Source organism: Sinocyclocheilus rhinocerous, unplaced genomic scaffold (genome assembly GCF_001515625.1).
Source record: "Sinocyclocheilus rhinocerous isolate Xijiao unplaced genomic scaffold, SAMN03320098_v1.1 scaffold541, whole genome shotgun sequence".
NCBI lineage: Eukaryota > Metazoa > Chordata > Actinopteri > Cypriniformes > Cyprinidae > Sinocyclocheilus > Sinocyclocheilus rhinocerous.
The window spans coordinates 831617-849647 of NW_015658519.1; the positions used below are offsets into that span (position 1 = coordinate 831617).

Below are 18031 nucleotides of genomic sequence, written 5' to 3' on the forward strand. Positions count from 1 at the left end.
CTACTCTACTAAGACATGGCACATTGTGTTTCATATGAAAATGAAATGAAAGATTTTTTCTATAGATGGCCATTTAAAAAAAAAAAAAAATGATAGGTTGGCCTTCTTCTAAGAAAATGCTCCTAACAAACATTCACAGCAACCTTTATTTCTTCACTTTGGGTTTTATCTGAAAATAAGTTTTATGTGAATAACAATAACTGGTGTGCAACTGAGCAAACGTACATGCAACCACCACTCACTGTCACGGCTTTAAAGTTAAAGTGTGCCATTTTTTTTAATCAATTTAAAAAAAATGCAATCATTATGAAATATTTAAATATTATAGGTATTTATTCAAATAAAATAAGACTTAAAAAAAAGATTTTAATTAAATAAATCACTTGTGTCATTAATAATGTAACTTTGTACAGACAGTCAGCTGCTCTACTTTCAGTGATGCTCAAGATGCTCTTTGGATCTATGAAAATCCTGATCATCACAGACACAAACAAAAGAGTTCATGCAGCTCGACTGCCATTAAAGCAAAAGAGAGACATTTTAAAGTGACATTTTTAAATTCATCTTTTACTCAAATTGTTATGTCGAGATGAAATAACTTGCAAGGAAACATGTTACATTTATAGAAGCATTTCCACAAATTGTCTCAGACATTTGGACCACGATATATTTGTCAGTAATGCTGCCTAGCAGAATAAATCATCAAAGCTTATTACCGCCTGCGTTTCTGCACAATGTCGATGGGTCTGTTGACGGCACACGGAGATCCATATAAATTCCAGTTCCGTGGCTTCAGTGCCCGATCAGCTGAGAAAGAGAATCCACAGTTTGCTGGCACACTCATCTTGCCGGCACACTCATCCGGTGATGTCTCTCATGTAATTCCTTCACACAAATCACGCAAATAGACTTCTTTTCACTCTTTTTAGGTAAACATTGTTCGTGGATCAAAATGACTCCTCATTGCCTCTGGTTAATTATTACATGACGGAAAACGACAAAAGGCAAAGCATGATATCCACTGTTCTCTTCTAATAGTCCATCAGCTTTCACCTCTTCTGTGACACTTCTGCGAGTGAACAGAGATGTGAGCTTGAGTGACGGGCCTCGTCCAAACCCATGCTTCACTCTGCAAGCATATGTGCAACTTTAAGAGATGCTCCAGCAACATTTACACATGGATCTTTTGCTCGGTCAACTCCAGCCGAACTTCTCATCTAAGATGATCCTGTGAGTGAAGGTACCTCAGGCTTCTGTCTTACTCTGCTTCTGTGTGGTAGCTGGACTCATGTAGGAGTCTGTGCCATATTTTAGCTAGACTCTTTGGCCCACCGCTGCCAGACGGCTGGAGCTCGCCTTACTGTGAGATCACGCTCAAGAAAGAGGGTGGGACCAAAGAAAGCACAGTTCCTGCCTCCTTGAGACGTAACCCTTTCCTGCTCGGTCTGCAGCTGATTAAAGCAAAGTGCTGAGTAAAATAAAAAAAGGTAACACTTTAGTATAGGGACCTATTCTTGCTATTAACTAGTTGCTTATTAGCATGCCTATTATTAACATATTGGCTGTTTATTAGTATGAATGAATGAATGAATGATGCATTTATATAGCGCTTTATTGTGTATTGTTGTACACCCAAAGCGCTTTACAATCATGTGTAGTATAGTTATACTACTACTAGTAGTTATGAGTTATAGTCGTAGTAGTTATAAAACACTCTGCATGACCATATTCCACATCCCTAATCCATACGCAATACCTAAACTTAACAACTACCTTACTAACTATTAATAAGCAGCAAATTAGGAGTTTCTTGATGCAAAAGTCATAGTTAATGGTTTGTTAGTTGTGAGAATTTGACCTTAAAATAAAGTGTGACCAATAAAAATATAATAAAAAATCTATTTAAAATGTAAAAAGATTAAATACAATTTCATTGCAAAGATACAGTCTCTTATTTGAAAGTTTTATTCAGCAGCTTGTCTATATTAATTGCAGACGCAGCAAAAAAGATCATATCTAAACACTGGTGCTCATGCGCACTCTTAAAAATAAAGGTCCCAAATGGGTGTTTTCACAGTGATGCCACAGAAGAATCATTTTCAGTTCCTCAAAGAATCTTTCAGTGATCAGTTCTTCAAAGAACAATTTTTTTTCTTAAGGCTGGAATACACTATGCAATTTTACGCCCCGATTTACAGTCTGAACATGTTGACGCTTGACGAAAGTCAGAGCCAGTCTGCATATTTGAGTTAAAAGATTTCATAGAAAATCACATATTGTATAATGGTCACAGACTCAGATTTTTTAGTTTTAGACTATGATTCCATTCAGTCTGAGGAAATCAAACACACATTGTGTTTATTTGTCACATGTCTCCTGGCAAAAAGGAGCATGTTTCTGTGTGAATTTGTTGTGATCAACAACTTTAAAGTCTGGTAGTGAGTGATCCTCAGTCGCTTAGTGCAACATTTTAAAAATCTAAAGAACGATTTAGACTGTAAAGAACCTTTTGCGGAAAGGAAAGGTTCCATGGATGTTAAAGGTTCCTCATGGAAAAATAGAGAGTATCTGAGCGCTAAGATAATACAAACAAAACAGTAACATCACACAGCTGTTAATCTGAATATGAGAATGACTTTTATAAACTCTCTTTTGCCCAGACACAAATGTGAACCAAAAACTTTGAGACAAGGAAAAAAGTCAGGTCTATTCCTTCCCCTCAAGAGAGGATCTACAGTAAACCCACGATAACGATAGAAAACCTGCTGTTGCTGCCAAGAATCGAAAGAGACACGCATATAACTTCCTGAGCTGATCTTTAAGTCCTTAATCTTCATATTCACTCTTGATGAATTACAAGTTTAGTTTGAGATCTCAAGGAACTTCAAGGGGAATCGACTTACTTGAGACCAGCATTTGTGTACTGAATTGTTGCTACGATTGCGAACTCAAACAAAGTGGTTTAGCTGGTTTCTCTGATGTAAAACTTTCTCTGCAGTGAACACGGCATAAACAAGTCGTACAGAAATCACATTCATGGTCTCTCACAGCCCTTTTCCCAGAAACGCTAATACTCTCAGAATTTAAAAAAAAAATATTTATTTATGCAATATTTTGCATTAGAAAATGTATTTATTATTAAATGTATTAATTATAGTTTCAGAGTCAAAAGGTGGTCCTTTCTCTCTTGAATTATCTAAATATAATTTGTGAACAAATTATATTGTCCAATAAAACAAAGAATCCCCCAAATCTCTTGCTTCAGCTAAACTGCCAGGATGTAGCTGTTTCTGTGTGTTAATGGTTTGGACATGAGCGCTGATAAAGATCTTTGGCTAAAGCAAATTACCTTGTTTGGACTGTCTACATGTTTCAGTCATAGCAGTTTGTTAGGATGTCATAATCATGATCCAAAAAATAATGATAAGCAATTCTTGGAAAGATTTTAATATTCATGCAAATTGGAGCATGCGTGTTTTAGCACTCAAATACTGAAAATAACACAAGGCCATAGATCTTCCACAGAACTGGTAATCTGGGTTATTTTGTTAGAAAGTGCAGCCAGTGCTCAGGTTTGTATTGATTTAAGATAAACTTTTAGCAAAGAGGTTTTTGACTCTTTGAATATGTTTTTAATTTTCTTAAAAGCTCAAAACTTTCCAGTTTAATAAACCTGACAAAGAGATGCATGACATTGATACTTTAGTTCTTTAAATTAAATGTTAAAAATTCAAACAAAACTGAATGATCAGGTGCTGTGTGTTGATAGTGTCAGTATGACAACCTATGTAGTTATGATTTTCCAGGAATTAATCAAAAAATTTTCCACAGCGCAATGAATAACCAATTACTGTGACGGATTGAAACCCAGCGTAAAAATTTAATTTTCTTAACAGATTACTGTACGAGGAATGAAAGTCCCGAGGTCAAGATGATGATTATTATTCTTGGCTCTGCAGCATACTGAAAAAGTCTCTGTTGCTCACCTCAGTGCTCATTTTTTATTATTATTCAGTGTACTGGAAATCTATCAGCTCCGGATAGCAAACAGACTTCAGTGTTTATACCTGGCAAATGTCTCTTTGCATACTGGTACAGACTCTCAGCCCAGTCTTTTCTCCTCATTTGCATAGGGGAAAAAAACTCTTCAAAATTTTGGCATCAGTAAGATGTTTTTTTTTTTTTTTTTTTTTTTTAAGAAATGTATTTAATCAGCAAGGACGCAATGAATTGATCAAAAGTATAAATACTTTTTTAAATGGTACAAAAGTTTTCATTAATTCAAATAAATCCTGTTCTTTTTCACTTTCTATTCAAATAATGCTTAAAAACAAAATGTTTCATGATTTCAACTGTTGAACATCGATAATAATAATTAAGAAACGTTTCTTGATCATGTGACACTGAAGTCTGGAGTAATTGCTGCTGAAAATTCAACTTTGCCATCACATGAATAAATCACATTTTTAAATGTATTAAAATAGAAAACAATTATTTTAAAATGTAATAATATTTTGCAATATTACTGTTTTAGTTTGTCATTGACTACATTGTCTGCACACCTGAAATGACTGAATAACTGAGCTCATCTGCCAGTTTAACAGCACTATCCCTGGGCAAGCAAATGGCTTTTGCCAGAACTGAGACTCAAAGGATGCATGAATCTCCAGCCAGACGTCACAGCATGCATGAAGCATCACTGTGCTGACGTCACAGGCTTGTCACACTGTGATGCTTGGCTGGCTAGCAGCTGACACCAACTTCCTTTGATCAATTTTCCTAGGAATCAGGGACAGCATTGGATAAAAGTGAATACTCCACAAAATGGAATATAAAGCTAAGCAGGACTCATGGTGTGATTTTAGCTCTGCTCACAATTTAAAATGCCTTGATGAAGATGCCTTTTGCAACAAAGAAGCACATATTTAACTGGTCTTGTGCTAAGAAATTCATAAACTGCAAAGTAGATTTGCTATTAGTACTGCAACTTCAAGTTTTTAAATGATTTTTGTAACAGGTAGATGTGTAAATTGATCTTCATTCATTTATAATGTGATGCATTTACGTTAGACCATTGCATCCCCTGCTGGTGAGACATGTACTACAAATAACCATCTGGAAGGTCACATAAACCAAACCCAGACTACCCAATCATGAGCTCAGCCCACCTTCCCCTTCTCTTAAATGGGTTACAGTACTGCCATGTGGTAGACTGACTGGCAATCAGTGAAACATAAAATGGCAATACCATTTTATTTAGATATTTACCAACATGGTACGTTTCCATCCCTGTTCAGATTGCTGCTGATTTTAGAGAGGTTTTGGACACTTTTCTGCTGGTCTGACCATTTAAAACCAGCAAACCAGCTTAGAATAGTTTAAGATGGGATGAATCACCTTTGAAGCTGGAGTCGGTGCTAGTCTATAGTGCACTGCTGTTAATTCTATGCCCACAAGCAAATTAATACTTCAAATAATCTATATAATTTTCGCAGTTACATAATTTCACCAGTAGATGTCACCAGCCTATAATCTAAGAGCACAGTAACAGATTTCCAAAAACAGCCATGTAAAAAAAAAAACTGCTCTGACAGCTTCTATTAGATAGCTGGTTTCTAATGGAGAAAGGGCAGATGGGTTGGCAGGGTTCCCGTCATCAGTGAGAGAGGCTGACAGATCAATGAGCGGTGGGAGTCATTGGGGAAAGCAGCCATGCTTAAAATATGGAGCAGAACAGTGACGCACAGTGACTCCAGTAACAGCATCAGCGCCTATCGACTGTTCTGAGCTCTGAGTCAGTTATTTGCTGAGCCAGTGCAATGAAGAAGCTGCAGCCACAATAGCTTTAAAAGCTGAGGGTCTGAGATGCAATGCAAAACAGACCCAATATTATGTCATTCTGAGTTTTAGCTCAGTTTAGCATTCTCAGACATTTTCATTCAGTGCTGCTTTTCTAATGCTTTTTTTTCTGTCTAAATGGCGTTCTAAAAACTTGAAGAAGTTCAAAGAAGTTCAAAAAAAAAACAAAAAAAAAACGTGTCACTAGACCTTGCATTTTTTCACCGTTTTTAAACGTAAAAATTGTGTAAATGTGTAAATGGTGCTTATACCGAGTTCACACTGCACGATTTTCAAAGTCGTTGTTTTCACACTGCAGTGCATGACTATCTGGTGTACCATTTAGTCGCTGGATCGGCGACAGTAGGTTACACACTGCATGACTTTACAATATGAAGAATCGCCGACAACTCTGTCTGGTCGCAAGACGCAATAACTCAAGTTATTAAAATAGCAGCCCGCAAGAAGTTCGCGATACAAATGGCCGACTAAAGCTGGCCATACACTAGAGGATTTTAAGGTCGATTTTAAGCCTGATTTGCACCCCCGATCGATCGTCGCAAGTGATTTTTTGTCCAAAAAAAATCCTCTATTGTGTGGCGTCATTACGATTATTTAACTGCTCCCGATTGAGACAGAGCGTCCCCGAACTCAAAACGTAAATATCAAACGTTTGATATTTACAACTCTTGATCGGGCTGTCTCTGACGTGATACCCGCGTCACTTACCGGATCCGGATGTTGCGTGCTTCTATAGCTGAAACTTTGCAACCACAAAAATGCCACAAAAGCAGAATACATCACCCATATTCTTTTTATACTTTGTTTTTCACTATGAAACAGAATGCAAACCGGGAGAGCCAGCTGAGAACGTCGATTGTCCTCTATTTGTTTTTCTTCTCTAGTCACGTTTGATCTCGTCACTGTGAAATCTTCCCTACAATCGACAAGTGTGTGGTCTTGTGGTCTGGTCGAATCGTCCAGTGTGCGCGTTCAAATGATTATACAGCTAAAAATCGGTCGACACTGTTACAAAGTTTTACAATTACAGAGTTTTGGGGGCCTAAAAACGAACTTTTGAAAAAGGGTTTCAGTGCAGGTTTTTGAAAACGATACAATTATTGTCTCCATGTAAACTACAGAAACCTTACATTTTTGAAAAAAGTGACGTCCTGTGCATGCTTATTACATTTTCCATCTATAGGCATGCACAAGTAATGAAGAATGCGTATGTGAACAGGAACGTGTTTCTTTACAATGTGACATTACCAACTAACTTGGCATACATAATACATACAGCATTTTTTGTCATTTTCGCAGATCCATGTGAACTGCGATTGTTTTGACAATGTTGTCGTCTGTGCGAGAAACTTTTCAAAAATGGAAAACCTTTTCCGTTTTTAGTACAATCCTTGTCGTGTAAACGTACCCTAAGTCTTGTAGCAGCAAGGCTCAAGTGCAGACGACGTCGGCCATATGCACTCGTTTGTCCTATGAACATAAAACACCGGAAATTGCTTTTATACAACTGCTCAATAATACTGAGTAACTTACAATTTAGTATTAGCAGTTACTTTGTCTGTTTTTTGGGGTTTTTTTGCCATTGAAAATAGCTCAAATGAAATCACCACAGAGCTGTTGGCATCTCTGAGGAACAAATAACGTTCCTGAATGAATCAGTGTTTTGCATAATCGTTTGGAAGAATGATTCAATGACTCACTCAAACTACTGGCATAACAATGTAACTTGTAGAAAGAGTCGCTGAAAAGTTAACTTAACTGGAACTAACTGATGTATGAATTCAAATAATTTAATGCAACACAAATCACCAGCTGGATGTATCTAGCTCTCAGTTGGTGGGAAACTCTGAATCACTTGAACCAATTACTCCGCAAAATTTGACACACTGCACACTAGTGACATCTATTGGTCAAAACGGTGTAAATGCTGTATAATTTGTGTAGTTTTATTAATTTGTAGTGCCTGTTTTATGTATTTTTAGACAGGACTCGGCTAAGTAGACCAAATAGAAATAATTATCTCTCACTCTCCTATCTAAATTTACACACATTTATTAAAATTCATTACATTTCTTAAAAATGAATTTTAAAACAGACCAGAGCTGCGTATTTTTGGCGTATTGCTTACCATTTTTATAATCACAGTTTTACAAATACCATGGTTAAACTATGGTATCTAGCAAAACCATGGTCAATTTGTGGTTACTAACTATAGTAACCATGTTTTTTTAATTTTATTTGTAGTAAAACCATGGTTATTTTTCATAAGGGAAGTTTCAAAACTAAGATTCAAAATAGTATGATGTAACAAAGCCGCGTTTCCTGAAATGACATGACTTGACAATTCTGACGTGCACTGCAGACCACTAATCTGAAACAAAACATTTACAAGGGCTTTTGAAGCCTCATGAAGCAATGTTTTGAAATCGCTTATCACTAGTTGGTGCTCTACACGTGATACAAATGTGATAAATGATGAGGTAGATATCCAGTCCTCTATTTTAATGCTGATGCTCTACATTAAACACTGCTTGCTCTGCTTTAAATGGCTATTGTGGTGATATGCATCTAGGAAACAAGTCACAGCTTTGTCTGAGTCACGCGGAGAGTAAGAGTGTTGTCTCTAAATGAAAAGCCTCTCTTGTAAACAGTGTAACACTGTGATAAGCTGTGCAGAGTTGTGACAGGTCCTTTAGAGAGCAATAGATTGAAGAGTGGCAGTGTTTCAAAGAGGCTGATATCGGTATCAGCCGATAAATGTGACTTTTTTAATGTTATCACCATCAGTCTGATTAGTAAAATAAGCAAATAACATTAAAGCCTGTAGATTATTTTTCTTCATACTGTATCACACAGGCGTTTTCTTTTCTTTTCTTTTTTTTTTGAATATACACTACCCTTCAAAAGTCTGGGGTCTGTAATTTTTTTTTTAAGTTTACCAAGGCTGCATTTATTTGTTCAAAAATACATTAAAACAGTACTGTGAAATATTATTGCAATTTAAAATAACTGTTTTCTGTTTCAGGTTTAATATATTGTAAAATACAATTTATTCCTGTGATGGCAAAGCTGAATTTTCAGCAGCCATTACTCCAGTCTTCAGTGTCACATAATCCATCAGAAATCATTCTGATTTGGTGCTCAAGTGACATTCATTATTATTATCAATATTAAAAACAGTTGTGCTGCTTAATATTGTGTTGAAACAGCTGAGATACATTTTTTTTCAGGATTATCTGATGAATAGAAAGTTCAAAAGAACAGCATTTATTTGAAATAGAAATCTTTCGTAACATTATAAATTACCTTTACGGTCATTTTCGATCAATTTAATGTGTCCTTGCTAGATAGAATTAATTTATTTTTATCTTTCAATAAATAAAACAAAACAAAATAAAATCTTACTGACCCCAAACTTTTGAATGGTAGATCAATCTTCCTTTAGCATTTTTTGGAGAGTGTTTTTTATGTAATCAGTTTTACAAAATGTAGATTAACACCTACTGTGCATGTGTGTTTGAATTTGATCATTTAAAACAGCATACATTCCACATACTGTCACGGTACAAGAGCGTAACTCACTCATAAGTTAGGTAATTCCAGGCATGCTGGATAGTACAGCGGTTACTGTGTGCGTAAGGTCACAGTGTGTCTACCCATTCCAGCTACAGGCGAACATCAACAGACACTGGCTGAACCATCGATTCTCTACCTCTACTGGCCTCAGGCTGTCCAGGCCACAGATATAGCAGCTACACAACACATCACATAACAGCCAGCGCTGCTCTCTGCCTGCTTAAACACTGTCATACTATGCATAACAGTGCTTGCAGAGGAAAAGGGAGGTCTAAACAACTCCAGAGCAGCTCTCTCCACTAGAAGGTGCACTCATCATTTCAGAGCTTATGTTAGTGATGTCAGAAATCCAGTCGACTGGTTTGCTTCAAGACTATCTTACACAAGAAAAACCTGCCAGGAATGAGCACTTGATTCATGCAGGGTGTAAATCTCATTCTATAGTTATTTCCAATTGTCCAAGTGCTCATCAACACAGCAAAAATTATACTTTTAACATGGGATAATGACATGGAGCAACACAGACACTGTTTTTTGCTCCGAAAACCTGGCAAAGTTCCACCAAGGTCATTATATAATCAGTTAAATTTTAAAAATGAAGCTTTAAAATCATTTTAGCATATGACCAACTCAATTTAAGGTGAGCACTCCTTAAATGTTGCTTATACATACCCAATGCACGAGTGTCGCCGTGTTGAATAGTTCACCTGCATTGTCTTCCTGGGGAATCGAAGGTCTTTACTCATTGTGGCAGAGGATTATGTTAACTTTTGAATACTATAGTTAAAATTCGGAAAGTGTGTCCGATTGTGGACAGCAAGGATGTGACAGAACTAAAAGCAACACCTCAGAAGATTTCTTGTCTTGATCTTATGTCCATTATGCGCCCAGTGTTTCCATCCACTGAAAAACATAATGCTGAGACAATCTTGATGAACAAAAATTCAACAGAGCAAAAATAATAGTAACACTGATGCCAGTTCAGCTGGGCACTCAAACTTGATATCAACTTAAAAAATCCACTATATCAGCAGCATAAAGGGCCACCATAGCCTCTTCAGTGCAGCAAGTCCTGGATGAAAGTCTTTGGGAAAACACTCTTAAGTTTGCCTTGCCGAATCCCACAACGTCCTTAAAGGAAGAGCATAACGGGGAAAAAAAGAGCCTAACAAAAAAGTATGCTCCTAAACATCAAAAGTAATTGCTGATATTTTATTAGTTGCATAAAAGTCTGAAAATATGCGGGGGAAAGCTTCAAAAAGGAGTTGAGAGGTTCATAATCCCATCAGATGCTCCACAGAGTGTGCCGTCCCATCCAGCCTCCCGGTGCCAATCTCTGAATCCAAAGCCCTGAAACTAAACTCTGGCCTGAAACAACCAGCCTTTGATAGAGAGAGAGAGAGAAAGAGAGAGAGACAGACAGAAAGATAGAGGGTGGAGGGAAGGGGAGAGAGGGACACAGAGAGAGAAACTCTGTAGCACTGTTGCATGTGTATATAAGGTATTTTTCAGGGGTCGGTTGTGTGTTCTGAGATGAGGCTCGACATCTGCAGCATGCTACTTTACCGTCTTCAAGTGCTCTAAAAGTAATAACCTGAGTCCTGCACATCACTGGCCTGTTTCCAAATGCAACACTAACTGGACCCTGCCTGCAGTCAAATAATGACACTGTGTGTGGCTAAATCCAATACATAAAGGCAGGTAGTAAGCACACACAGCGGCTCAACATCCTAAACTCAACTTTTTGTACTTTGCAAAAAAAAAAAATGCTTTTATTTTATTTTGTGTGTGTGTTAAGAATTATGACAGGGAAAATGTTTCCAGCATAAATTATGTAGAATATAAAACGTTGTGTGTAGTCTTTACATTAACTGAGATAACAGTGGTTTGGATGGTCTATATTAAAAGAACAAAATAATATTAGAAAATATCATGCAAAATCATAAGTACAAAATGACAAGAATGTCAAGTGAGGGGAAAGATCAGGAAGCCACTCAGCTCTACCCTCTAGTGGACACAAAATATATTTTACCACGTACAAAAGGTACAAAAGAAGCTCCTACTGAGCAGTTGACTTGACATTTTACTGGCACTTCGCTTTTATTTATTTATTTATTTCTCTTATATTTTGTCCGTAAACAGAAATAATCTATTTTTTAGTAATTCAGGTTAATATGGAAATAGTACTGCAGTCTGACCATCCTTATTGTGAACTGTAAATACATATTACCCTAAAAAATATCAATAAAAAATCTATACTATGCTATACTATGTTCTACTATATTATACATTTCTCTTGTATTTTGTCCATAAACCGAAATTATCTATTTTTTTGTAATTTAGGTGAATGTGGAAATAGTCCTGCAGAAAACTATCTTTATTATGAACTGCAAATACATTTTACTCGAAATATAATTTCAAAATCTATACTATACTATTTCCACTGTTTATTTATCCAATCTTGCATGCCTCCACATAGAATAATAATAATAGAATAAGAAAAATTGAATAAGAATCATCAGCATTCATTTGAAAAAACTGTCCTAAAATGCCTGCAGTGTGACATACTTTTTATTCTCTAAAACTTTTTAAGTGGCATTTTCTATAAAACATTTTCTATAAAATTACATTAAATTTAATATAATAATGGACTGACATGCTGGGATAAGCTCCACCATCCCATTACCCTACATAGGACAAGCAGTTTGGATACTTAGGGGTTCAAGCGCGTAGCACTGAAACCTTATTGTAATTGTTAGAATGGCCAAGGATCAGCAATCTCCATGTTAAACTGATCGGGCAGACTAAACTGTGTGTCGTAGAGACTTGAAACTTGGAGGGATGATAGTACTCACACCGCCTACAACATCACCAAGGCTCGCCCCAATCGGCCTAACGGGGGCGCTACAGCGATTAAAAGTACTCAAGTGTCTTATGTCGTTGGAATCCTTGGCTCGTGCCGGACAAAATGCACGCCTCGGATTTGTGCGTCACCCTGGTGAAATTTTCAGGTATTTTGCATTTTTTGAAAAACCTACTTTTGCGAACTAGTCCTTGGTTTTTCACCCGATCGGAACCAAACCAGTGAAGATTCTCTGGAGAGCGAATATCAATAATTATCAAAAAAAGTTGAACTTTCGACTCTCCGTCGCAAAGGGACGCCAAAATGTTCAAAAGAGGCAGGACTGCCTCTACTAAAATGGCTATAACTTTTGAACGGAATGAGATATCTTCGCCAGCTGAATCTGAGGTCACATGAAAAAAGTCGTGGAGCTTGGCCACTTGTTGGCACTATAAGAGGGAAAAAACATAAAATCGGCCATATGCACTCGTTTGTCCTATGAACATAAAAATCGGCATGCACGGTCTTGGTCCAAAGTGCCACAAGTGGCTATAAGGACATTTGCGTATCTCAAAAAACATGGCCGCCATTGGCCGATGAACTTTGAGCACCTATAGAGAATGAGGAGTTACGTCACGATCTTTTCACTCCGCATTGCATTTCGGGAAGGCGCCGCCATATTAGCAGGATACGCTATCCGTTCCCATGGTTACTTCTCATTCACTATAAAGATACAGGCTTATCTTTTGTTTTGTTTTTGCCTTTAAGTTAAACAACCATTCATTCTTCATTGTATCGTTTGCAGGGAAGAGAAGCTATTTTATCGCACTGCATGATATGCACTGCATTTCTCTCTTAGGTTTTGTAGAATTTGGTTTACAGGAGAAAGAGGTGTTATCACATTTATTTTTTGATTGTAAAATTACCCAAAATTTTTGGAAGGAATTGGCAGAATTTATTTTTAATCTAGTAAAGGATAAATACTGTTTTTCTTTAAAGGATATTATTGTGTACTATGAAAACAATGTTAACAAAGGTCTTGAATACATTGTTAATTTATTCATATTACTGGCAAAATTTTATATACATAAACAAAAATGCTTAAATTCATCCCCAATATTTAAGGTATTTTTAGTGGAATTTGATTGTTTTATATCTTCTCTGAAATTGTTAAAAAACAGAAAGTCATTAACATGTTTAAAATATTATGACATTATTTTCAGTGCCCGTTACTAATTAATGTCACACTTTGTATAGCACTGACTGTCTTATGCTATGCTCTGTTTGTTATTTGTTCTATTTTCATTAATAAAAAATAAAAAAATAAATAAAAAAATACATAAAAAAAAAAAAAAGGTTAACGGAGGTCGATTGGAACGAAACTCAGTGGGCCTGTTTGACTCACAGCCCTAAAGGTCTGTGAGAAATTTGAATGAAATCAGCCACTGGTGGGCGATATCGCATTTTTCAAGGGTATAAACAATTGTATATTGTGAAGTTTTTCACACATGCACACGATATTCGTATCATACGATAGACCTTCTCGTTCCAATCAACTTTGCCTCTAGAACAGGGATGGGCAACTGACGGCCCGCAGTGACTTTTAGTACGCTGGATCATATTAGACTCGGATGATCAATTTTAAAACATTTGAAAAGCAAGTCACGTAAAGATTGCTTTCAGTTTATGATGTTAATGCTATCTCCAACCAGGAGAGGTTGCTAGTTTCCATCCGCTCCCCGTATTAATTTCAGCGTAGTAGGATGTACGTAAACATTCACTAACATTAGCAAATAATAAATGAAAAACTCACCATGAAAATAGTATTTTCCAGTCAAGATGGTAAACAGATTATCTTTTTACCAAGTTCAAGGGGATACCCATATGTTTGGAAATCTGTATTTTATTTAAATCACCATCATAAATTATTTAAATCACCATCATAACAGTCATAAATGTAAAGGAAAAAAAAAAATCTCTGGTAAATGACCTGGATTTGCCAACAATGCTTTTATAAATCATTGATTTAGGTGGTTACAGGCTTACTAAATAATAGGTCATGTCTTTTTTATATGTGCTTTAATACCTTTTAAAGGTGGGGTAAGCGATTTCTGGTAGCCAATGTTGACATTTGAAATCACCAAAACAAACACGCCCCTACCCCAAAAGGGTCTCGCCCCTATTTTGATAGCTCCGCCCCACACATACGTACGCAACCCAGGCAACGATTAGTACTGTGAAACAAATCTAAACCAATGTTACACCGTGTCTACACCGGATGCGAGTGGTGCGGTGCGACAAAATACTATAGATCTCATAATCAGTGATGCTGTCTACACCATACATATCTATGGTCTACACTGGATGCGGCGCGGCACGACACGACAAATCCCCGACAGAAAACTGCTGCTGCGTTCTATTTATGACGTATTGACACAAATTTCAAATGATTTTCAACTATCGCTTTGTCGCGTCCAGTGTACTAGACAGGCTTTAGCTGTTGCGGCGCAGACACAGTGTTACTCACCTATCGAGAAGAAACAAAGCAACCTCGGCGTCCGATCGCAGGCCTTCCGCTCCTTGAGTTCTCTCCAGCGCTGGAAAGCTGATTCGATATCTACACGGGTCCTACTTCTTGCCTGAAGCCTTCTTTTGTTCCGCAGACGTTTTCCTCTTTTGTTTTTTATCCGCCATCTCTATCTGTCGCTCGGCTCGGCTTATGTCCGTCCTGTGCACTGAACGCTCTCCCCTCCACATCATGAGACATGCCCCTTACTGCTGATTGGCTACAAGTTTCTTTTGCTTGTCGGCCCGAATCAGGAACTCTCTCTCCTCCACATCATGAGTAGACATGCCCCTTACTGCTGATTGGCTACAAGTTTGTTTTGCTATTCGGCCCGAATCAGTTTTCTAAAGCGTTTTTGAAAAATCGCTTACCCCACCTTTAAAGCACTTGAACCCTGGTAATCGCTGCTTGCAGCTATATTTTTTTTTAGTATTACATTTTAACCTAAAACACAAAGTTGTTATTTGTCAAAAGAACCTACAAAAGAACCTACTGTCTTTATATGTTTGCAAAAATATGTGCAGATGATTTGGCAGCCTGTAAGTGACAAGAGGAGAGAAGAGACAAAGTTTTAGTTGATCTGTTTATGGGTGAGGCGAGGATGAGGGAGGTGAGGGCTGCTGCAGGCGCTTGAACTCAGGTTGTTGATATTAGCCAAACAGTCTTGAGAGGCAGATCAGCACATGACAGCATAACGCTTAAGAAGAACGTCAAGAGCAGCGTGAGCCTTACAAACAAGTTCTGAATGCAAAACACATCTAGCATCTCTGAAAAGCTGTTAAAGCAGAGGAAGCTGTTGCAAAGACACACCCTTTGAATTCTGGTTGTCAAAAACCTTTACTAAATAAACAAGGTGGTAGAGAATCAGGGGAAGTTACATTTCTTCTCTAAAAAAACCCACAGTTCAGATTATGTTACTTTATTGAACTCACATGCTTTTTAAGTGCAGCGTAGCACAGAATCAGCTTACTAAATATTGAGGGATTCATGGGTCAAAATACTTGCCACGGTGAGATGCGTTAATCTCTATAGCGGACTTCTTGAAATAAGAACCAGAAAAGCTTCTGAAGACACATTACCATTCAGTGGAAGGGCTTCTTGGAGCAAACAGATCTCCTGTTATTGTAACCCTGTAACATTCTGTTAAAAACACTTTAAAGTTCCTGACACTAATGTTAAATAAAGTCGATTAGCTTCTTCTCTTGCGGACAGTATTTTGACAGAGATATGGCTTGTTTAATCATTCCTGTTCCTTCACCATCCTGCCATAATTCTCCAACAGCCTGTTTCTTTCTTTATTTCTCCCAAAACCTTGACATACACAAGAAAGATCTTTTCAGCTTTAAAAGTCACATTTGACCTGTGTGGACTTCCACTGTTCACCGAGCCAAGAGCGTCCATTAGACAGATGACAGATTGACTCTTTCCACTTACATCACACAAACCAGCTGACATGGACACGGTGACCTGTGTTTAAACATTTCAGCTGAAATGGTTCTCTTCTAGATTTATTCTCTGATAAACAACTTCTGAGTTCACTGGTCATCTTTTGGCAAAATACTTGATAACTGTAATCAGTTAAAGGGGTCATATGATGTTGCTAAAAAGAACATTATTTTGTTTATTTGGTGTAAAGAAATGTGTTTATGCGGTTTAAGGTAAAAAAAAACACATTATTTTCCACATACTGTACATTATTGTTTCTCCTCTATGCCCCGCCTTTCTGAAACGCGCCGATTTTTACAAAGCTCATTGGTCTGAAAAGCGAGGTGTGCTCTGATTGGCCAGTTATCCAGTGCGTTGTGATTGGCCAAATACCTCAAGCATGTGACGGAAATGTTATGCCCCTTGCCATACTGCGATGCCATGTCCCGGCCGGAGCGACGTGACAAAAACATTAAAACCCATTATAACGAAACACAGCGTCTCCACGGCATAGCGGCGGCGGCAACAACACTACAGCAAGAATAAAAGTTACACCTTCTTTCTTTGCGTGAACATTTGGGCGGCGTTATGCAAATCTTCCCACATCGTGACGTAGACATGTGGGGGCGTGTTAGAACGAGCCATTTTAGGTAGGCGTGGTTGACTCTTAACTTTTATAAAGAATATCTCTTTGGATTTGAGACTTTAGTCTTTGCAACTTTACAGATCTTCTTTATGCACCAAGAGCTTGTAACACTTCAAAGAGAAAGGAAAAATTGAAATAGCATCATATGACCCCTTTAATAAATATTTGAAGTAATGTCTATTTCACAGTTTTCAAGTATAACACCTCCACTGAGCTCTGCTAATGATTTCTCAACATTTACTGCATGTGCGTGTATGGCTGGGGATGTTTACAGTGTTGTCAGACTCTGACTTCCTCAAATCTTGGAAGTTTAACAGACACAGAAACAGCTCAAAACAGAGGCTGTAAAATGTCAAAAGCACAGGCGTTAGAGATGGGTTTTAGCACTGGCTTCGGGCCAGTTTTAAGGTTTTTAACTGGTCTTGTTCATGGCAATCTTCAAAACCCAGCAATTATATAATATTCACATTGTTTGAATCACATGATTCTCCAATTAAAGGATGTTTTGAAGGTCAAAGAAAGAAAGAAAGAAAGAAAGAGAGAGAAAGAAAGAAAGAAAGAAAGATAATCTTTGCTGAAATATCTATTACATAGCATTAGAGGTAACACATAGTACCATTTAAAGATTTAGGATAGGCAAGATCTTTTAAAAGAAATTCATACTTTTATTCAGCAAGGACACATTGATCAAATGTGGCCAATAAACACATTTACAATATTACAAAAGATTTCTGAAGAAAAAAAGTATGACAGTTTCTACAAAACTATTAAGCAGCAGCAGTGTTTTCAACACTGATAATAAGAAAAGTTTTTCGAACAGCAAATCAGAATATTAGAATGATTTCTGAAGGATCATGTGACACTGAAGACTGTAGTAATGATGCTGAAAATTCAGCTTTGCATCACAGGAATAAATTACATTTTTAATATATTAAATTAGAAAGCACTTATTTTAATTTGTAATAATACAAAAAAATACATAAATCGTATTTTTGACCAAATAAATGCAAATAAAATCTTTGGTGAGCATAAGAAACTTCTTTCAAAAACATTTTAAATCTTACTGACCTTAAACTTTTGAACGATAGTGTAAAAAAAACAAAACAGAAACTGTCAG

At 37.0% G+C, this 18031-nt stretch overlaps 1 protein-coding gene across 4 annotated transcripts in view; it reads right to left on the reverse strand.

The window, feature by feature from the left end:
* The window catches only part of pde4ca (phosphodiesterase 4C, cAMP-specific a), a 41579-nt gene that overhangs the window by 22709 nt on the left and 839 nt on the right, over positions 1-18031 (reverse strand). For 2 of the 4 annotated variants that reach the window (XM_016531058.1, XM_016531057.1), the window contains exon 1: positions 717-1335. The exons of 1 other annotated variant lie outside the window; for it this stretch is intronic. In XM_016531058.1, coding sequence (XP_016386544.1) covers positions 717-844 — 128 coding nt within the window. In that variant the 5' untranslated portion in view covers positions 845-1335. Of the gene's footprint in view, positions 1-716; positions 1336-10107; positions 10783-18031 lie in introns of those variants that run through there. One more of the 4 variants, XM_016531060.1, reaches the window with a different exon arrangement.